The sequence below is a fragment of the Eulemur rufifrons genome, chromosome 17 (genome assembly GCF_041146395.1).
Source record: "Eulemur rufifrons isolate Redbay chromosome 17, OSU_ERuf_1, whole genome shotgun sequence".
NCBI classification, from domain to species: domain Eukaryota; kingdom Metazoa; phylum Chordata; class Mammalia; order Primates; family Lemuridae; genus Eulemur; species Eulemur rufifrons.
Window position 1 is genome coordinate 43,129,992 of NC_090999.1, and position 23,455 is coordinate 43,153,446.

General features: G+C 34.7%; 1 protein-coding gene across 4 annotated transcripts in view; it reads left to right on the plus strand.

Moving 5' to 3' along the window:
- Positions 1-23,455, plus strand: part of ERBIN (erbb2 interacting protein) — a 119,256-nt gene that overhangs the window by 66,865 nt on the left and 28,936 nt on the right. For all 4 annotated transcript variants that reach the window (XM_069491912.1, XM_069491913.1, XM_069491914.1 and 1 more), the window contains exons 10-18: positions 924-1,068; positions 2,508-2,580; positions 2,877-3,006; positions 3,389-3,504; positions 6,169-6,238; positions 14,369-14,468; positions 20,372-20,493; positions 21,468-21,641; positions 22,828-23,013. In XM_069491912.1, coding sequence (XP_069348013.1) covers positions 924-1,068; positions 2,508-2,580; positions 2,877-3,006; positions 3,389-3,504; positions 6,169-6,238; positions 14,369-14,468; positions 20,372-20,493; positions 21,468-21,641; positions 22,828-23,013 — 1,116 coding nt within the window. The remainder of the gene's footprint in view (positions 1-923; positions 1,069-2,507; positions 2,581-2,876; positions 3,007-3,388; positions 3,505-6,168; positions 6,239-14,368; positions 14,469-20,371; positions 20,494-21,467; positions 21,642-22,827; positions 23,014-23,455) is intronic.

The following is a 23,455-nucleotide window of genomic DNA, read 5'->3' on the forward strand; positions in this document are numbered from 1 at the left end:
TTTGGACCACTTCTTGCAAGGAAAAATATTCAGTTCTCAACAAGCTCTGGGAAACGTCTTTCATGATTTCATCGCCACTCACACTTTCCAAGCCTCTTTTCTGCTGGCATAAACAAGCTACCATTGAGATGGCAAAACTGTGTCAATAGTTTAGGTACATGCTTTGATTAATTGTACTGCTTCTTGTTTGAGATATAATAAACTACATTTTGGATTCAAAATCAGACATTTCATATTTACTGACCTAATATATCCTAATTCAGTTTGCCAAGGTTAAACTATGATATTTTCATTGAACTTTCTGTTTTAAAGACTGACAAATTGTTTACTCCCATTTCTAAAGAAGTCATAAGAATCTCCGTGTATGCTGTATCACCAGAAGATGATGGGCAGCCTAGTTCTCAAAGAAAAGTATATGTCCTTTGTCACTCTGCTAGGCTAAAATTAGTAGTTCTTAGCTTTATTGCTGAATACATTTCTACTGATATTTTAAAAACAATTTGAGCTGGGCGTGGTGGCTCACACCTATAATCCCAGCACTTCGGGAGGCTGAGGTAGGCAGGAGGATCGCTTGATGCCCTGAGTTCGAGACCAGCCTGGACAACATAGTGAGACTGTGTCTATATAAAAGTAAAAAAAAAAAAAAAAATTAAAAAATTAGCTGGGTGTGGTGATTCATGCCTTGCAGCTACACAGGAAACTGAGGCAGGATGATGCCTTGAGCCTGGGAGTTTGAGGTTACAGTGAACTTTGATCCAGCCTGAGTGATAGAGCGAAACACTGAAAAAAAAATGAAACAATTTGGGAGTCTTCTTTCTTGTATTAACGTTTAATTTAGAATTGAAACTTGGTATCAGGTTTATTACTTTTTATAAATTACTTAATATTGACAGAGTCATTAGATTTTCTTTTTTTACTTATAGTTTATTGGTAGTTTGAAACAGCTCACATATTTGGATGTTTCTAAAAATAATATTGAAATGGTTGAAGAAGGAATTTCAGCATGTGAAAACCTTCAAGACCTCCTATTATCAAGCAATTCACTTCAACAACTGCCTGAGACTATTGGTTTGTATTGCTTTCAAATTCATGTAATTAACTTTTAAAGTAAATTCAAGGCTTCCATATAATCTCAGATTTTATTTGTTACGAGGTAATTTTATTGCACTGCCATGGTAACAGATCTTAGTTGAATTTTTCCCTGATGTGATGAGTTGTACAGTTTACTCCCTTGTTGAGATTACTGTGTATTTATTTAGTCTAGGAAATCTCATTTTTATAACTAATAAATTTAAATTCTTTAAAAAGAAGTTAGGCCAAGTTCAATGGCTTACACCTGTAATCCTAGCGCTCTGGGAGGCCTAGGTGGAGGGATTGCTTAAGCTCAGGAATTTGAGGTTAAGACCAGCCTGACGAGGAGTAAGACCCTGTCTCTGCTAAAAATAGAGCAGTTAGCTGGGCGTCAGTGGTGTGCCGGTAGTCCCAGCTACTTGGGAGGGTGAGGCAGGAGGATCCCTTGAGCCCAGGAGTTTGAGGTTGCAGTGAGCTACGATGACACTACTGGACTCTACCCAGGACCACAGAGTGAGAATCTCTCTCAAAAAAAAAAAAATAAAAAAGGAAATTGAGCCTCACTCCTCTCCCCTTTAAAAAAGAAAATAGTTAATTTGTCCAAATTTGGTTTAACTCTTGATTATAGCCCTTATTTGGTAAGTTTTCTCAGTCCTACTTCGTTGTAAACACTCAGACAAGAAAACAGACCAGTTGAGCAAATCCTGAGAGATCTATCATTGTTATTACTGAGTCTATGTGTGTGTAGTTGTTTGATGATATATCAAGGTAATTGAATTATTTTGATGAAAGTACCAAAAACTTCAATCTTGGCATCTTCATGATGTTTTAATATAAAAACTAAAAACATTTTTACATATTTCTCGATTGAATTAGATAGTTGTTTTAGCTAAGGTTACGTTTTTGTAAATTCATTATGATTCTACTCTAATCAATACTTCTAACTTTAACAGTAAAAGATTTTTTTTGGTTTAGTATTTAGTATACATAGAACATTTTGTTATACACCTATTATAAACTACCTTCGTGCTAACATTTCTTTAATCCATTAATTCAACGATTATGTATTGTCTGTCTTCTCTGTGTCCTGACTTTGTTTTTAGGAGCAGGACTGCAGTAGTGAATAATGCAGACAAAAAGTTCCTACTCTTTTGTTCTACATGCTTGCCAGTGGGCTTGGGGGAGTTCCTACTCAAGTAGATTACATTCTAATAAATATACACTATTTTAAATGATGGTATGGGTAAAAACTGAAAATATAGGGTAAGCAAATAGAGTGTTGGGGTTGGGGTTGAGGGTGGTGTTGGTGTCTCTTTTAGATAAAGTGGGTTAGGAAAGTTCTTTCTAATTCTTGCCAAATGTAGTATGTCTCACATTGAATGTTGGTGGACTTCTAGTTTAAGCTGAAAATTATTTATTATTTCTTCTCTCAACAGGTTCATTGAAGAATGTAACAACTCTTAAAATAGATGAAAACCAATTAATGTATCTACCAGACTCTATAGGAGGGTAAGTTTTCTATGAATTTTTAGACCCTTGAAGATTTTACTTTTAGTTCAGCATTCCTTAAATATTTTCAGGTGTTAGCATAAATGACATCTAAAGGAGATTCCATAAACATTTAAATAATTAGTATACAGGTTGGGTGTATTTATAATAGTAAGACCTATTTATTATTGGTGGTTTAGCTTTGTGAAATAGTTTCACTACATTTGTCAGAAGTCAAGTTCAAATGTTCATATGTTCTTAAATTTTGGATTATATATAGGAAAACTTATTTTTAATGTTTTCTTTTTTTATTCAAGGTTAATGTCAATCGAAGAGCTGGATTGTAGTTTCAATGAAGTTGAAGCTTTGCCTTCATCTATTGGGCAGCTTACTAACATTAGAACCTTTGCTGCAGATCATAATTACTTACAACAGTTACCCCCAGAGGTACTGTATTTTAAATTTGTTTTGGAGTTTTGTCTTCATCTTTTTCTAATTTTCAATATGATAGCTGTCCATCGTGGCTTCACTTATTTTCTTTCTAAGTAATTTATTAAGTTATTTATTTTCTGAATAGTAACTAGCTCTGTTAATTTAGAAGCGATTCCTTTGAGGAAAGTAAGGGTTCCCTAAAAACTAAAAAAGAATAAGAGCTTCCTAAGTACTTTCCTTTGTACATGAAAATTAATAAATAAAAGTAGAAAGTCTAAGCCTTACTTCTTTTATAAATATGAAGAACATTTTTTATAACTTTTAAAAATGATATTATTCATATGTTGATCAACCCATAGGCCAAATTTTTTATCCCCAATTTATACTTCTCTTTCAGATTGGAAGCTGGAAAAATATAACTGTGCTGTTTCTCCATTCTAATAAACTTGAGACACTTCCAGAGGAAATGGGTGATATGCAAAAATTAAAAGTCATTAATTTAAGTGACAATAGGTTTGTAATACTATATTCATCAATTGGTTTGATTAAATAAAGTTGCATTTGATATGTGATAAAATAGCTAATGCTTATTTCTCTTTTCATGTATACTGTAAGTCCTTATAGAATATCATCAACAGGTTCCTGGAAACTGACTTTAAGCAAAACTTCATATGGCAGATTTTTTTTTTTTTTTTTTTTTTTATGAGACAGAGTCTCACTCTGTTGCCCAGGCTAGAGTGCCATGGCGTCACCTAGCTCACAGCAACCTCAAACTCCTGGGCTCAAGCGATCCTCCTGCCTCAGCCTCCCGAGTAGCTGGGACTGCAGGCATGCACCACCATGCCTGGCTAATTTTTTTTGTATATATATATTTTAGTTGTCCAGATAATTTCTTTCTATTTTTAGTAGAGATGGGGTCTCGCTCTTGCTCAGGCTGGTCTCAAACTCCTGAGCTCGAACAATCCGCCTACCTCGGCCTCCCAAAATGCTAGGATTACAGGCATGAGCCACCGCGCCCCGCCACAGATTCTTGATTAATGTTGTTTCCTTATAACATTGATGAGAAAAATAATTGGTTTCATTATACATTGTTTCACAGAAAATGACAGTTTTCAAGAACCTATTGACAATGTTAAGTGAGGACTGACTGTGTATATGTTTTTTTTTTAAATAGGATGATCTAATTTTATCTGATGTTAATTTATCATACAGTGGTTGTTACTGTTCATTTTGGATTGATTTGGCTGTACAACCTTTATTCTCTCCTTCTGGTAGCATTTCTTTTTTTATTTCAGAATATTACAGGGGTACAAATGTTTTGGTTACATGGATTGCTTTTGTACAACTTGAGTCAAAATTATAAGTGTGTCTATATCACCCAGATAGTGTACATTGTACCTGTTAGGTGTGATTTCACCCATGCCCTTCTCCTCCCTTCCACCTGAGTTTTACTTCTGTATGTGTTCATGAGTGCTGATCGGTTAATTCCAATTTAATAGTGAGTACATGTGGCGTTTGTTTTTCCATTCTTGCGATACTTAGGAGAATGGTTTCCAGTTCCATCCCATTTCTTATTCCTAAAGTCAGATCTTCTTGAATACTGCTGTTAAAAGCAGCTTTTCAGTCTAATCTTTGGCTTATATTTTCTTGGGCAGAGGTATGGTTATGTGCTCACTCACATAGCTTGGGCAACAAAACCAAGGTTCAAAGCAAATTGATGACTAGGGTTGCTAAGTTGAAATGATGTTTTAGTTAAAAACAGAATGTCCATGCTTTTTCCAGAGGTAAAGATATTAATGATGATAAAACAGCATTTGTACATCTTGCTTTCATAATATCATATGAAGTCTTCAAAACGGCCCCATGAAATAGTACAATAAGTATTCCCATTTTATGTGGGAGAAATTTAAGACTCAGATTTGAGGTGACTCATATAGCTTGTAAAGTTTTAACTTAAACTCAATTATTTTACTAGTTATGATATTCTAACCTCCATTTTATTTAAAAAGGACCACTGCTTTCTTATTAAATCCCTCTTTTGGCCTCTATTTCCTACCCCCAAACTAGAGCACTAGGTTGTCAGAAATTGCCTTGAAAGATTGATACAGAAGACTAGGCATAAGATAGCAAGGCTGATGTATATATTATTTTAAATAGGGTACTATTTTAATTTAGCATTCTGATGAGTATTTATATTACAGTTGACCCCTCTATATCCATAATGTCCACATCTGTGGATTAAAAATATTTGGAAAAAAATTGTATCGGTATTGAACACGTGCAGATGTTTTTCCTGTCATTGTTCCCTAAACAATACAGCATAACAACTATTTACGTAACACTTATGTAAATTATACTATTAATAGATATTATAAGTAATCTAGAGAGGATTTCAAGTACACAGGAGGGTATGCATAGGTTATATGCAAATACTGTGCTATTTTATATTAGGGACTTGAGCATCTGTGGATTTTGGTATCCACAGATACTGAGGGACAACTGTACTTGTTTTTACTCATTATTGTATTAGAATAATCTTGATTATGCAAATGCTGGCTCACAGCTATAGAATAGTATAACAAACTATCACTAAGAGTTGCTTCTTATAATAGTTTGTTCACTCTAAATACAAATAAAACACCAATAAATAATACAACTTTATAAGACATTGCTTAATGTGTCCTTGTCTTTTCTCTAAGGCAGAGATAGTTAACTGTTATTTTTTAACAGATTTTTTTTTAGTTTATTAGATTATTCATTTTTTTTACCAGCTAACCTGATTCCATTCAAAAATTATATGTATATATTAATTTTTTTTTTTTTTTTTTTTTTTTCGTGGAGACAAGAGTTGTGCTCTGTCGCCCCGGTTAGAGTGCAGTGGCATCATAGCTCACTGCAACCTCAAACTCCTGAGCTCAAGTGATCCTCCTGCCTCAGCCTCCCAGAGTGCTAGGATTACAGGCGTCAGCCACCGCATCCAGCCAAAGAATTATATTTTTAAAATTAATTCTTATAAAATTAGGTAATATTTTGCCTTATGTTTTTATAAAAAGACCTATATTGGGCTTTTCTCTCCTTTTTATCCTATTTCCATATGCAGTTATATAGCATTGTTCAGAAGACCATTAGATTTAATTCTCCTTTTAAAGTTTAATTTTTTTGTTTTTTTTCCTACAGATTAAAGAATTTGCCCTTTAGCTTTACAAAGCTACAGCAATTGACAGCTATGTGGCTCTCAGATAATCAGGTGGGCATTCTGATTTTATAAATCACTAGAATTCCAATTGTGTTATATAATTATGCACCCTGATTTACGTAGGGTTATTTAAGAGCAGTTATACACTGGTACACATGTAAAAATGTATTATTAATATATGTGTATAAAGAAAATTGTCTAAAATATTTAGAAACATAATTTTTATAAACTAGGTGTAGATTCATAAATGATCCTGTTGGACTTGGCTGATTTCTTCTAAATCCATAAAAGTAGAGATTAAGAAATCAGACTCATACTCCCTAAGTAACATTATCATATGTACTTGTCATTTTTTGTGGCAAGAACACTTAAAATCTACTCTCTCAGCAATTTCAGAAATATAATACATTGTTAATAATTATAGTCACTATATTGTACAATAAATCTCTTAAATTTATTCCGTTTAACTGAAATTTTGTACTCTTTGACCAAAACGTCCCAATCCACACCCCTTCCTGCCCTGTCCTTACCAGCTCCTGTTAGCCACCATTTAACTCTGTTTCTATGAGTTTGCCTTTTTTAGATTCCACATATAAGTGAGATCATGCAATATTTGTCTTTCTGTTTCTGCTTATTTCACTTAACATAGTGTCCCTCCAGGTTTATCCATCCGTGTTGTTGCAAATGACAAAATTTCCTTTTTTAAGACTGAGTGGTATTCGTGTGTGTGTGTGTGTGTGTGTGTGTGTGTCTTTATTCATTTATCCATTGGTGGACACTTAGATAGATTCCATATATTGGCTATTGTGAATTCTGCTGCAATGAACATGAGAGTACAGATATCTCTTCATTCACTGATTTCATTTCCTTTGGTTATATATCTAGTAGTGAGATTGCTAGATCATATGGTTGTTCTATTTTTAATGTTTTGAGGAACCTCCCTATTGTTTTCCATAATGGGTATACTAATTTACATTCCCACCAACAGTATCCAGGGGTTCCTGGTAAATTTTTTGAACTAAAGGGCGTATATAATTTTCTGATCTTTTAAAAGAGATCAATGTTTACTATTTGATGTTTAGCAAAACCTTATAATAATTTACCCAGAGCTATATTTTCCCAGGTTTATATACGTTGGTCTCATGATAGTCATAAATTCCACAGCCAAATTTGCTTGGGAAACTATATTATATCCCTCTTTTGGATTATATTAATGACCCTGAGATACTGCTACAATAAAGAAATCTACTTATCTGTATTTCACAATTCTCCAAACTTTTGAACTGGGGCCCCTTTCTTACCATCCTAAAAGCCTTTATTTGATGTCAATTCATGGTTATGAATCGGACTGTAGTATTTACCTGTTTTGCAAATTCGGAAAGAAAATATTAAATTGGTACATTTGCTTTTATTAGAACTTTAGCACAAGTGATTACTGTATCTGTTATATGTGGAACTGATTTCTCTTAATTGACTATTTTAAGTTTGAAACTTTATTTGAACTTTTGCAAATAGATTCAGAAAACATTTTCTGGGCCCTGTCTTACGCCAGTTATTAACTACAGTATGAATGAGCCATAGTCCCTGATCTTAATGGACTCTCAGACTAACTTTGTTAGTACAGTAACACTTTTGTGGATAAATTAATACCAGCAAATTATGCCGGATGATTCATTTTAGTGAATTGTCAAGTACCTATTATAAATTCTTCGTATTTGTAGTGTTCTCTCTTTCTCTCCTAACTCTCCACTTAATTGTTTTAAAGCAAAAATTGTATGGTGGGGGTCTTTGTTTGTCTGAGTTTGATAAAATATTTAGTAAAGCAGACTTAGCTAAAAAAAAATCTCCCTTACTGTGTGAAGCAATAATTTTGCTGTAAAAGAACAAAGTGTAGGGGAGAAGGCATGCAGACAAGTTTGATTATGAATTACGAAAATAAATTGCTTTACCCATATAGAACAGTAGATACAATTACATAATTTTCATGAGCTCTTGAAGGCACGAGCAACGATTATTTATTAATTTATTTCTTCTTTCACTTTGTGATTATCAAGAACCATATTTTGAACAATTGCTTTGTGCCAGGGGGTCTAAGTTGGGACAAATAACGGTATTTAGAAAGTCATTTTAATATACCGTGGTAAAAGTCTTAATAGGACTAGGCTTCGGGATCAGAAATGAGGAGGATAACTGAGGGATGTAAAGGCAGGTTTCCCAGAGGAGGAAATGCCTGCAGTGCCTTAATTACCTCTCAAAGAGGAATGGAATTTAAATAAAGGGGAACAGTTTTCCGGTTAGAAGGAATATCATGAGCATTTAGGAATGAAGCAGCTTAGTATATTTCTAGACTCTACAAGCCTGTTGTTGTGACTAGCCCATAACCTGTGAGATGGAAGAGGTAGGAAATCCGGGCCACAGAGGGAGACAGACCAGTTCATGGAGGATCCTGTATGCTATGCAAAGGAATTTGTATTATATTTTAAGGATGACAAATAAGATTTTTTTTTTAATCTTGCATGTCTACTCTGATCAATTATGAGTGGCTTCCTGAAAATTGTGTTGAAGATTCTGAGATGAAATTCAAGCTCAGTGGAAAATTGTGACTAAGGTGGCTGTGTAATTTATTGTCCCTGAATAGGACACTTTTAGGGAGTGAAAGGGGCTCCACTGATAATTATTTGAGAACAACATGTGTAAAATGTGTCTGTCCCAGGCAAATTGGGCATTTGGTCATTCTAGTCATGATCAATTATTTATATCTGCCATGAGTATAAGAAGTGATTCTTGTGATACATATAGGCTGTGGGAACCAGCATAACAGGCAAATAGAATGATCATATGGATATTTTAGAAAAACCTTTTTGGCTGCATTGTGAAAGATGGATTTAGCAAAGGTTAGTACCAAGCCTGAAGGTAGGTAAGGGAAACTGAATTGGAGAACATGGCCATATTCTGGGCAATGGAAAATGTAGCCTTGAACTAAAGTAATGATAACAGGGCCTGAGAAGAGCAGGTATTTTTAAGGAATAATTTAAAAGGTGACATCAGTAGAACATAGAAGAATGCATGTATGTGAAATAAGAGTAAAAGCAAAGATGAATGTCAGAGAATTGGCTTGGGTGACTAGGTGGATGTTGCTACCATAACCAAGAAAAGAAACCAGAAGTTAAAGAAATATGTTTATGGGAAGATTTCAAGTTCCAGTTAAGCATGTTGAGTTAGAAGTACTTTTTGGTAAATCCAAGTATATATATATATATATATATATAACAGGCTGGTGGCCATGAACCCCCTGACTTTGTTTTAGGCTGTAGTTTCTGTGCTCATGAATTTCTCTATTCTTTTAATTTCTGACCTCAGAATTGCTCCTGAAGGCATCATTTCCTTTTTGCCAGTACTATTATAGATTTGTTCTTCTTACTTATTCATAAAATTTCTTGACTTTATTGTGGCATAAGAAGAGATACACACTTGTGTTCGGTCCATTATCTTAACTTTTTATAGGCAGTGGTTTCACAGCTTTTATTGTTTCACAAAAGGGATTATATAAAGTAATTTTATAAATTTTAGGGATGGATGAATCCTGAGGAATACTAATATTTAAGTGGCAGGTGGATTAATAAGCTTAAAAAGAATAGCAATAGAGGTAGAAGGAGAATTAGACGATGTTGATTTCAAGTTAAGGGAGAAGACAGTGGCCTGAAGGAAGAAGTTGTTAGTAGATTAAATGCTGTTGAGAAGTCAGTTCAGGTGAAATCTGAAAATATCCATTATATTTGGCAACTTACATTTAACTTGCCAACTTAAATTGACTAGCTAGAGTAATTGTAGAGGTATATGTCAAAAGCCACATTGAAAGCCTGATTGATGTGGTGATGTCACGTTCTCCCCGGCCTTAAGCTGCGTGCCAGGAGAGGGACAGGCCATTCCTGGCAAATGGGAATTTTTAATTTAAAAAAAAAAAAAAAAGCCAGATTGAAGCAGTTTAAGGAACAAATAGATAACAGAATGGAGCCACGTAATGTTGATTAGTTTTTAAGGTCAAATGAGAAGGAAAAGAAGTGGTCCATAAAGAAATTGGTAGGCTGGGCATGGTGACTTGCACCTGTAGTCCCAGGTACTTGGGAGGCTGAGGCAGGAGGATCACTTGAGCCCAGGAGTTTGAGGTTCATGTGAGCTAGGCTGATGCCATGGCAGTCACTCTAGCCTGGGCAACAAAACGAGACTCTGCCTCAAAAAAACAAAAAAAAGGAAAGAAAAAGGAATTGGTAGCTAGCAGCAGGGTAAGCAGGGATCTTTTAATGTTAGAGAGTGTGTTTACAGGTTGTTGGAAAGAAGCTGTGTCAAGAATAAGATTAAGAATATGAAAGGGAGTTGGATAACTGGATTGGAAACTGATGAAATTAAGAGCTATGACAGGAATTCTTACCCTCTTGGTGGAAGTTTGGGTCTGAATGTGAAAGGTGGAGGACTAAAGATGATACCTTCAGAATACAATTTAGGAAATGTAGAATGATTTTTGGGCAACATTGAGAGCCCAACTGAAGTACTGTTAGTGTCGCTACACAGATTGTGGTGATACTGTTTTGCTCAGTTGTGTGATATGGAAAAAGCACACAATTGGAATGATTCTGAGCTGCAATTTTCTCAAGCCAGGTGTAAGATAAGGACAATGCAGCAAGGAGGTCTTGGTTATTGGCAACAAAGTGGTTGAAATGAGATACGTAATGGTACAGAAAGGGAATCAAAGATAGGAGCAAATAATGGGAAGAATGTCAAAAGGTCAAGGGACTAGCAGTCTTTTGTTTGTTTGTTTGTTTGTTTGTATTTATCATAAACTCAACCAAGCGATAAAGAATCACAGTCTTGGTGAGTATTGTGGGAGCAGTGGAGTGAGAGAGCTGCATGGTGTCTGTGTTACCATACTCTGCTGGTTGTCCTTTTGACTGACTACTCCTCAGTCTCCTTTTCAGACGTATTTCTTCTGCCAGTGTCTTATATGTTGGTGTTCTTCGTAGTGCTTTAGGCTTTACTTTAGTTTCTTGATACTTTCTCTGAAAATTACTGTCTACATCCCCTTTATTCCTATCAATATCTTCATCCCTATTCTCATGCTTGAACTTCACATTCAGATAGCTCAATGCCTACTTTAACATTGCCACCTAGAAGCCTCAAATTCAACCAGCGTAAAATTGAGTGTACCATTGTCTGCTCCAGATATTTTTTCGCCTGGGTTCCCTAGCTCAATAAAAAGTTCTTGATGGAGGCAGAGACCTGGGAATGTAACCCTTAACTATTTTTCCCTATACTTCAGTCCAATTGATTGCCACACACTGCTGAATCTTAACATAAACATCTGAGATATTTATGTGCTTTGATTTATCCCTACTGCCACTTCCTTAAATACTGCCTACCATCATCTTTCACTTAGACCTGCACTGTCTAGCACAGTTGCCACTAGTGTCATGTGACTCGTCCAAACTGAGATGGTGGTATAAGTGTAAAATGCACAGTGATTCTGTAGCCTTAATACAAGCACAGAATGTAAATTATCACATTCATGAATTTTTTTTTTTTTTTTTTTAAGACAGAGTCTCACTTTGTCGCCCCAGGTAGAGTGCAATGGCATGATCATAGCTCACTGCAACCTCAAACTCCTGGGCTCAAGTGATCCTCTTGCCTCAGCCTCCCCAGTAGCTGGGACTGCAGGCATGTGCCAACCCACCTGGCTAATTTTTTCTATTTTTGGTAGAGATAGTGTCTCACTCTTGTTTAGGCTGGTCTCAAACTCCTGAGCTCAAGCAATCCTCCCACCTTGGCCTCCCAGCGTGCAAGGATTATAGGCTTGAGCCACTGTGCCCAGCCCACATTCATAATTTTTATTTTGGATTACATGTTAAAATTATAATATTTTGAATATGTAAGTTTAAATTAAATACATGATCAAAATTTCATCTTTTTGGCCTTTTAAAAAATGTGGCTCCTAGAAAATTGCAAATAATCTGTGGTTCTCATTTTTGTCTCACATTATAGTTCTATGGAACAGTGCTGACTTTACTATTAAGATAGCTTCCTAACAGGTTTCTGTCTCCTGTGTTGCCACCACTTCCAATCCCTTATCACCCTAATTCCATTCTGAACCACATTACAATTCGTGATCCTTTAATCTGATCCTAGTGTTAACCTACTTAAAACCTTTTCATGATTTTTTTTTTCTTTATACCATATTCCTCCAGACCCTTCTCATCCTGTGCCTTCATTTCTACCTCTTACACATTCATTCTCATTTCCTCAGATGGTTTCTGCTCTCTTGAAACATTCTTCCATCTCTTTCTTACCTAGCTTATCTTCTTTTCCTCACCTTTCTTTCAGGAATGCTTTACTAATCATTTAAGATTGTGATAAGTGAATTTCCCCTTCTATACATTGTTTTAACGTCCTATACCCTGTCTACCCTGTAATTACACTGTATGGCAATGATGTATATTGTTCCTCTCATATACTGTAAACTCTACGAAGTCAGTAAGGATACATGTTTTGCTCACCCTCTATACCCAGTGCCTGCCATATTGTTTGCAATATAAAAGGCTTTTAGTAGATATTTGTTGAATGAATGGTTTTAGGTTTCAGAGGAAGGATATTTACAGGTGATATTTTTTGTAATTAAAGATCACTGAAGTTAGGTGTTCAGGAAACTGAGAGGCTGGATGAATAGTTCTCAACCCTTTTTTCTGTCCTTGTGCCTCATAAATAACAGGTGATTAGTTTTCTTATAACACCTTTATTGAAATATAATTCACATGCCATACCAGTCACCCTTTTGAAAGTGTAGAGTTCAGTGGTTTTTAGTGTATTCAGAGTTGTACAATAATTATGATAGTTAATTTTAGAGCATTTTCAGGGTGATTAGTTTTTAAAAGCCTTCCAGATAATTTTGATATCCCCATCTAAGAGGACTTACTTTCTCCTTCCCACACATTCCTCATCCACTAAGAAGCCAAGAGTATGACCATGTCGTGTACATTTTATATGTGTTGAATAGCCTTGACTGTGGAAAGATTTGGAGTAAAAGAGTCAGGAAGTCAGTGGATAATAGGAAAAGAAATGAAAGTAGAAGCAAGGAATCTATGCCTCAAAGGAACAGAAGTTTAAATCTGAAGATAGAGAAGTAATGATCTCACGGCATTGTTAGTGCTACCCCCACCTCCTAGGGGGAATGAAGTATGGAAGAACAAGCCACCTGTATTTGAGGCTTTGGGAAACAGTAGAGTTACCACTTTCATTACCTGAGGAAGTCAAGGAAAATGTTTAGAAGTTTGAGATGTAGGGCAGTAGGGCAGTTTGTTTACTGCATAACAAGGCAGAGGTACAAAAGAAGTGTTCGAATGGGAGTAAGATTACAGGATGGAATTAACTAGGTAGAAGGTTTTCACAAGAGTACGTCCAAACAATTAAGTGGTAGTATGACATATGAGGGGAGGATTGGAGTCAACCAAGGCTTTATTGGTAGGATTATAGGTGAAAAGATTGGCAAATAGAGTTAGTTATATTAAGAAATAAATTGATGACATTTGTTAAGCAGTTAGGAAAAAAAGCCTTTAAAAAAAAATGAGGTCCCGAATACCTGTAGGCTCCACCACTGAGTAGTGACTCGTTGGTATCATTAATGAAGACAGAAGACACAAAAGGAAAGAGAAGCAGTTTACAACTTAATGGTGGTTTAAGCACTCTTTTCAGCTGCTAACTGGAATAAACAGATAACTAGACTAAACCTTCCAAATGACTTTTCCAGAAGCATCTTTGTGAAGGGAAATGCCAAAGAGAACAAAATAACATAAAATGGAAAAGCTAACTTTATAACTTTATTAAATAAATCAATGTGACAATAAATAATTATTGGACTGTGGATATACTTAGTATATGAAATCTTGAAAACTATGGATATTTCAGTGATAATTGTAATACAGTATGAATTTGCTTTATACTAAAAACTAAATTTTATTTTTTAGATTTTTTAATGGTTTCAAATCAGTGTTAAAAGTGTTATATAGTTAAATTTGTTTTTGTAATCTATACATTGATAATTAATAGAAAAATGGTGAGTACTTGTTGAGAGGAAATTGCTAAATATGTATTTGCTTTATGGTTATTGAAAATTAAACATTTATTTTCTTTCTCTAGTCTAAACCCCTGATACCTCTTCAAAAAGAAACTGATTCAGAGACCCAGAAAATGGTGCTTACTAACTACATGTTCCCTCAGCAGCCAAGGACTGAGGATGGTAGGAATTAAAGAATCTCTTTTCTTTTTAAAAACAAATACTGACTAATCAAAGCAAAGATGTGAAGTGAATTTTAAGTCTCAAAGACTTTTACTAGTTTGATGCGACACTGGAGAATTGATCAAAAAAGTTCTCTCAAAATAATGGAAAAATAGGACATCTGAGGGGTACAGACGGTTGAATTTAGAGGTATAAGTATAGAATATATTTCTTTAAATAATTCCTTTAAATTGCTAAATTAAAAATCACATTTAGCTAAAAGTTAGGAAGGCATGTTAAGTGTTATGTGATTAGAACTATTAAACCAGGAAATATTTTGTTCATTTCTGTTGTAAACTTAGCACTACTGTTGGATCTATACACTAGATCACTAGAACTCTATGAATGTTACTCCTAAGTCCTTTTCTATATTTTGCCCAACACAACGACTATACCCTTCACTGCTGGCCACAAATTTTTTTTTTTTGGATTATGGTGTGAAAGCATTTTAGACTAAAGAGCAAATTGTTTCTAATACATGTTGTACTTTGTCTATATGTGTATAACTTTTATTATATATACTGTACTTAAAGTACATAATTTTTATGTATGTATCTTCTTTCGGAAACCAGTGAAAATCTCTGTGATTTTGTTATTTATAAATTAACTCTTAATACATAAAAACACCGGAAAAAATGTAAATTAATCATTGGTCTTAATTTATAAAATAATGCCACAGGTAAATTAAATAAGTTCTTCAACTTCAGTTTCATTATCTTGAAATGATGATAGTAGTTCTGTTTGAACACAGGCACATTCATTCATTTACATTTTGTCTGTGACTGCTTTCAAGTTACAGTGGCAAGAATTGAGTAGTTGCTACGGAAACTTTATGGTCTACAAAGCCTAAAATATTTTATGGGCTTATACTGAAATAGTGTGCCAAACTGTGTAATAGGACATTAAAGTCTTTTCTCTAAACTCAGAATTCGTTGCATTTTTTCCTCATAAATAAGTAAAAGTTGAGTATCCCTAATCTAAAAATCTGAAATGCTCCAAAATCTGAAACCTTTTGAGCACCAACATAATGTTCAAAGGAAATGTTCATTTGGAGAATTTTGGATTTTTGGATTAGGGATGCTCAGCCAGTATTATGTACATATAAATATTCCAAAATCTAACATCCTAACCACTTCTCATCCCAAACATTTTGGATAAGGGATACTCAATCTATATTAGCATTCTGTTCTCTCACATAAAAGAACAATTATTTGAATATATTATGTAGCTGATCCTGATATTATTTATAGGACGCTCAACCCTTAGTACTTCCTATTATCCAAAAATCATCTTCACAGACAAAGAAAAGCAGGAAATTGAGACATGAGTCCCAGTGAACAAGGCAAACGAAAAAACTTGTATTGATGCATCCAAGTATTGACTATGATTCTCCACACTGCACTGTTAGTGGCAAAAGCAGACTTCGTGTGTCTGTTTTTAACTTCTTAATTTCTAATGCATAAAATTATTATTTGCATAAAACAGGCTGGGTGCAGTGCTGTAGGCCTGTAATCCCGGCACTTTTGGAGGCTGATACAGGAGGATTGCTTGAGGCCAGGAGTTCAAGACCAGGCTGGGCAACATAGTGAGACCCCTGTCTCTATAAAAAATTTTAAAAATTAGCAGAGCATTGTGGTTTGTGCCTGTAGTGCTAGCTACTTGGGAGGCCGAGGTGGGAGAATTGCTTGAGCCCAGAAATTCGAAGCTGTAGTGAGCTATGATCAGCCTGAGCGACACAGCAAGACTCCATGTCTTTAAAAAAAAAAAAAAAATCACTATTGACAGTTTCAAAATCAAGTATACTATATTTTGCTATGGAAATATATTTACATATTTTATTACATTGCTAAATATGGAGGTGAGGGATGGATTTAAATACATGGATGTCAAACAAATAGCTTCATTTGTTGGAGGATCTGTAATTAAGCTTTGAGAATAGGTTTAGATGACATCTCACAAATCTAATTTAATTCAAAAGCTACACCTAAATAAATGTCATCAGATATACCTGTGAAATAATAACTTATTAAATCAAATCTTTTACTCCTTGCAAAGAGCAAGCGTTAAGTAGCCTAGAGAAGTGAAACAGTTTTCTAATTGTTTATCACTAGTTCTGGAATAGAAGTTAAATGAGTTAAAATTTTGATCTATTTAAGTATTTCAAAGCTGTTTGCTGAACCTGCCATAACAATGTAAGAATAATAGCCAGTTTGATTTGAGTCAGACACGGTGCTAAGCATTTTATATCCATAATTTCTCATTTTTCCATCAATCCTCCAAAATAGATAACTGTTATGATTAACTGCCTCTTGGCTCACAAAGCTTAAAAATATTTATTATCTAGCCTTTTACAGAAGAAGTTGCTGCTGCTCTAAACTGTCTTACTCATAGGTGTGTATTCGTGCCTTATTCTCTCCCTCTACTGTTTCCACTTTGATAATTCAAATCTACCTTGCTTCCTTTTTCCATTTTATCATTTTAGTTTATTCCTTTCATGTTTCTTCTTAAGAGATCATAGTTCAGGTAAGAAATTTATTTGTGATAGGAAGAAAAAAAGTAGCAAAATCTTGCTTTTGCCGCAGCTAATTTTTTGAGATTTGTTTTAGAATAGAAGGATTTCTAATGGAAAACTTTGAAATACAAGTATCAGCTATGATATTCTGAGACTCCTTAGAGATCAAGTGTTACTTAATGTATCTCACTATGGGTATGATAAGCAGAACACTGAATAAGGCGGGTGAATTTTCTGTCAACTGCAAGAAAAGCTTTTCTCTTTATCTCAGTGTCTCTAAGAAATAGGTTAATCAAAAAATATGTTCTTGCATTGGGGTTTTATACCAGTTTAAGAGAAGTAGATAACTTTTATTCACACTGAATTCATTCTATTTTTCATCCCATCTATGTGACAGGCATTGTGCTAGAGCTAAATATTTACAAAAGTCATTGCCTTCAAGAATCTAAAGGTGGATAATGAATAAATTTGAAAGAGTAGGGAAGAGATCTTGAGCCTAGCTAGAGAAATCAGTCTTAAGCAGAAAAAGGGGGAAGTATGCATCCATATGCAACAAATTTGTAGCTGAGAAAACAGGGGAATATCAGTCAGAGAGTTTTTATTGTATTTTTTATCACAGTGGAGTCAAAGAAATTTGCTTCTGGAAGTTGGAGGAAGGGCATTTGAGGGAAATGGTAGTGATTAATGTGTCATGGACTCTGTAGAGAAAAAAGTAAAACCTAGAGTGGTTTTACAAGGAGAAAAAGAAAGGTGGCTAAGGAACTGAAAGTTTGCCAGTAATAATAAGTAAATGAATGATTTGAAGGGACAGGTACAGTGGTCAAAGAGGTATAAAAGTCTTATGGAAGCCAAAGTCTTGAATTCACCATGGTCGTGAATCACTTAGCTGGTGTGCAGGTGGATATTGGGATTGAGGACATCAAGGAACTATAAAATTGTGGAGTTATGGGGAGAGTTATCACACATTGACATCATTCAGAATATTGGCAGGTCTTGGCCAGGCGTGGTGGCTCACACCTGTAATCCTAACACTCTGGGAGGCCAAGGTGGGAGGATCACTTGAGGTCAGGAGTTCGAGACCAGCCTGAGCAAGAGTGAGACCCCATCTCTACTAAAAATAGAAAAATTAGCCGGGTGTGGTGGTGTGCAGCTGTAGCCCCGGCTACTCGAGAGGCTGAGGCAGGAGAATCACTTGAGCTCAGGAGTTCGAGGTTGCTGTGAGCTAGGCTGATGCCACGGCACTCTAGTCCAGGTGACAGAGCGAGACTCCGTCTCACCAAAAAAAAAAAAAAAAATGGTGATCAGGTCAAGTAGCTTGTAGAATGGATAGAGACTGATATTATCTGATGTCCTGAATCTTCAGAGGTGTGAGATGTATACTAAAGAAGAGAAAGTGTAGGTGACCAGAAGTTGACAAGTATGAGAGGCCTGGTACAAATTTTTTACCTTGGGGTTCTGAATAAATTCTCGTGTGAAATTGCTTTGATATAGTCTAACATTCTTAGGGATCTCTGGGCTCAGCTGTTGATTGAAATCACTGCCTAAGATAGGAGGGGGAGTTATATAAATCCTAGAAAGAGACTTTGTTGGAAACTGGTTGGCTATGCTTGCCTTTGCAGTGATACCTCAAAGGTATGTCAATAGGAATTTTAATCACATCCCACATTTGTTTTGAACAAAAACCAGTAGTCTAATTCATTAAGTAAATGTTAAGCATTTCAAAAAAGCAATTATAAGAAAAAAATCTTGAACTGAGTAATGAAAACAGAGAAAGGCTAAATCAAAAAATTCCATTCCCATTGTTAGTATTTGATTTCATGACATCCTTAGTTTGGATATGAGATTTAGAAAGATTAAGAAGCCCAAAATAAGACCTTAATATAAATGATAATTAGAAGTTTTGTATCATGTTATTTTTGCATAAATATTCAAATTGGCCATGTTTAGGTATTTTCAGTAATTTCAGTTTTACTATTAGCTAATTTTGGGTGCTTCTAATCTCTTTGTTTTGAATAGGGATAATCATTTTATTAGACGAAAAAGTGATTTTATTTTGTATTGCATAATTTCTATGAAGTGATATGTAATAGTTGAATGAATTAATTTTTTAATCCTAATATATTTTTTAGATGCCTAGTAATAAGAAGCCAAAAATTGTAAGAGTTGTTAAATCTTTACTTTTAATATTAGAGGATGAGTGTCCTTTATATGAAATGCTTGGGGCCAGAAGTGTTTTGGATTTTGGAATATTTGCAGAATACATACCAGTTGAGCATCACTAATCCAGAAATCCCAAAGTGTTCTAGTAAGCATATTTCCTTTGAGTGTCATGTCAGTGCTCAAAAAGTTTTAGATTTTGGAGCATTTCAAATTTTGGATTTTTGTATTAGGGATGCTCAACCTGTTTATCTGATAGCAGAATACATGTATTGAGTTTACATTGAAATTCAGTGTTCTTTACATTTTGATATAGCAAATATTTTTTTTTTTTTTTTGAGACAGAGTCTCACTCTGTTGCCCGGGCTAGAGTGAGTGCCGTGGCGTCAGTCTAGCTCACAGCAACCTCAAACTCCTGGGCTTAAGCGATCCTACTGCCTCAGCCTCCCGAGTAGCTGGGACTACAGGCATGCGCCACTATGCCCGGCTAATTTTTTGTATATATATATATATATTTTAGTTGTCCATATAATTTCTTTCTATTTTTAGTAGAGACGGGGTCTCGCTCTTGCTCAGGCTGGTCTCGAACTCCTGACCTTGAGCGATCCACCCGCCTTGGCCTCCCAGAGTGCTAGGATTATAGGCGTGAGCCACCGCGCCCGGCCTAGCAAATATATTTTAAATACTTTACTTAGTAAGTGTAACCTATATGGTGTATGTTTAATGCAGAGATGAAATTTCATGCCACCAAGTAATCCTTTCTTACCGCTCTCTTTTATCTCACTCTGTTATCAAACTTTTCCCCCACTTCTGTATGCATAATGAACTACTGGAATTAGGAAGGTACAAAAATAAACTTGGATGAAATGATTTATATATTAATAATACCTTTTTAGGGCACTGCACAAAACTCTACATATCTGTAGTGTTTTAATTGGTAGATTCTCTTCACGAACCCTTCTGGTAAAAAAAGGACAAACCAGCTTCAGGAAAGAAAAGATATGTGATTGACATTGTAAAGAAATCTTAGAGTCACAGCCTAGTCATTACCCTAGGATTTATAACTTCTGATATTAATGAGCCTTAACTGTCTCAGACTTATTGTAATGAACATAACTTATAAATTATCAGCAAGCAGTAGTTTTTCAAAATTACAGTAAAATATAGTAGGTTTTTGTTTTTTACTTTTCTCTAGTTACGTTCATATCAGATAATGAAAGTTTTAATCCTTCATTGTGGGAGGAACAGAGGAAACAGCGGGCTCAAGTGGCATTTGAATGTGATGAAGACAAAGATGAAAGGGAGGTACCTCCGAGGGTGAGTCTCTTCTTTATTCCTTCAAATTTGAAACAGGTCTGCTGATATTTAAATTGGTACTTTATACCTATACTCTGATGTTTTGGGGATATGGAGAAGTATTGGATTCATTCCTTGTCCTCAAGGCACTTGAAGTCTTACTGATCCAAAATACTTCACATATGAAGGAATTTGAGAGCAATGTAAAATTATGTGATTAAAAGCTAAATTTCATAGTACCTATTAATATTAATATAAATAGAAGAGAAAAACAAATTATTATAGGCTAGAGAAATTAACTAGAACTTTATCTTGAATTAATATCCTTTTTATTTAACTCCAGAATTTAGTCAATCCCCCCACCATATTTATAGTGATTATTTTCCCCCTTTCTTTAATGATTTATTTATATAAATCCTAGAGATAAAGTGCTCTTTGTTACAAACATTTTGTTTTTTTGTGGGATTCAAAACATCACAATGATACATATTTCCAAGTTACTTACAGATGTAATTACTTGCGCCTTATATAAACTAGCTAAATCTCAGAAAATGACAATTAGGCTGACCCTGGAAGAGTTTGGTTCCTGGCACATAAGACATAAATATATGAATGTCTGAATTTTACATGTGTCTGGATAAATATCTAGCTAGAAAGTATTTGTCTGTTTCAAAGCTAAGTGACAACTTTTGGCACTATCCACACTGTGTATCTTCAGATAGAAAATATTTGTCTGCTAAAAAAGCTTTTAAAACATTGAAATTTATTGTGAAGTCTTTGACTGTTTTGTGATAAAACCATATTTTTGTCAATCCTAAAATGCCTTCAGAACCGATCATCTGTCTTCACAGTTATCCCTAGATAACCCTGGATATCCCCCTGATATCTGAGCTAGATATCAAATATAATTCATATGGATTATAGATTAAATTTCATTTGATTGACATTAGAAGTATTTATCTATAGTTTATATTTCACATATTTTATTTCTCTAGGAGGGAAATTTAAAGAGATATCCAACACCATACCCAGATGAGCTTAAGAATATGGTCAAAACTGTTCAAACCATTGTACATAGATTAAAAGATGAAGAGACCAGTGAAGACTCTGGAAGAGATTTGAAACCACATGAAGATCAGCAAGTTGTAAATAAAGATGTGGGTGTAAAGGTTAGAAAACTCAATTCAAAAGGATTGACTAAAGCCTATTTCAAGTTCTTTAAAATTTTTAAATGACAATTGCCATAATGACTTTCTAAATATATAATAGACACACAGTCACGTGCCACATAACAATGTTTTAGTTGATGAACTGCATATAGGGTGGCGGTCCCATAAGATTATAACGGAGCTGAAAAATTTCTGTCGCCTAGTGATGTCATAACACAATGGTTTACTTTTTCTATATCCAGGTATGTTTAGATATACAAATACTTATTATTGTGTTAAAATTGCCTACAGTGTTGAGTACAGTAACATGCTGTATGGGTTTATAGCCTAAGTATGTAGTAGGCTATACCATGGAGGTTTGTACATACTATGATCACACAATGACGAAATCACCTAACAATGCATTTCTCAGAACATATCCTCATTGTTAAATGACGCATAACTATACTTCCAAATTTATGGTTTTGTTCTTAGTTACCTGAACTGGGAAGCTATAATAATCAGTGAACTTCCTAATTGCAGTTATTACCTCTCAGGCTATAGAATGCCCAGGTTGCCAGGGTAGTGTCAACAAAGCCTTTCAAAGATCATTGCCTGAACAAAGAAGATAATTTCAGAAAAGTCATTATTATGCAGATATTCTTTTTTTCCCCTGGTAATGTTGGTCCACTTTACCCAATTCTAATTTTAAATGTAATTGCTATGGCAGACGTTTGGCATTTCCTTGGGATATTTCAGAAACTCTCACAAATTCCTAAGTTGTATATTCCTTTAGTCGTCTTTGCCTCCACATATAAAGTATCACAGAAATAAAAGTTTTATCATGTCATTAGAATTACCATACGTTCTACAATGAGCAGAAAACAATCTTAACCATTCTGAGATGAGTCTACTTGAGCTAAGGGATTCACTCATCCATACCAGCCTTGCAGCTTCTAAGAGGAAAACTAACCTTGGTTAAATTATAAATGTTAATGTAGCTCATGGATTTTTGAGGGCCACACTTTCCCAAAATGGGCATTTTATCTATGAGTGCCACAGGTTTCTGTGTTTGAAGTTTCCTTGTTTGAGATTTGTCTAGAATTGGAAGTTTGTAAATCACTTGTAAATTTTTATCTGAACTTTAGTACAAGAATAGATATAAAACTTAAAAGAATATGAGTTCTTCATCTTTTCTTTTACTTAGACTTCAGAAAGTACTATTCCAGTAAAAAGCAAAGCTGATGAAAGAGAAAAGTATATGACAGGGAACTCTGTACAGAAGATCAATGAACCTGAAGCTGAGATCAGTCCTGGGAATTTACCAGTGACTGCAAATGTGAAAGCCTCTGAGAACTTGAAGCATATTGTTAATCATGATGATGTTTTTGAGGTATGAAATTTTTGATTATTCTGAAGCAATTGTAAGAACTTTAATATTTCATTGTTGCTAAAGACCTGATATCGATTGCAGAAAATATGTTCATGAATTTGTTCCTGAGAAATTTCAAAATATTGCTCATTTATCACTTGAAACTTAGCACTTTTATACCCTTTATGCTCGGATGTTTAACTGCTATGTAAATTCGATTATAGGGGATTTAGTCTACTGTAAAATACATAATTACTATTGCTTTCATTTCTCTAACTTAAAAACAAAAAGGCTGTTATCAGTAAACTCAGTTATTCAACTTATTTAAGCATTTTTGTCATTGAATGTGAAGGTTTTTTTTGTTGAGTGCCCAAGAATTTTTAGCTGTGGAATTTCTTCTAGTGGATCCATAAAAGCTGTACCTTTTTTTTTTTTTTTTTTTTTTGAGACAGAGTGTCGCTTT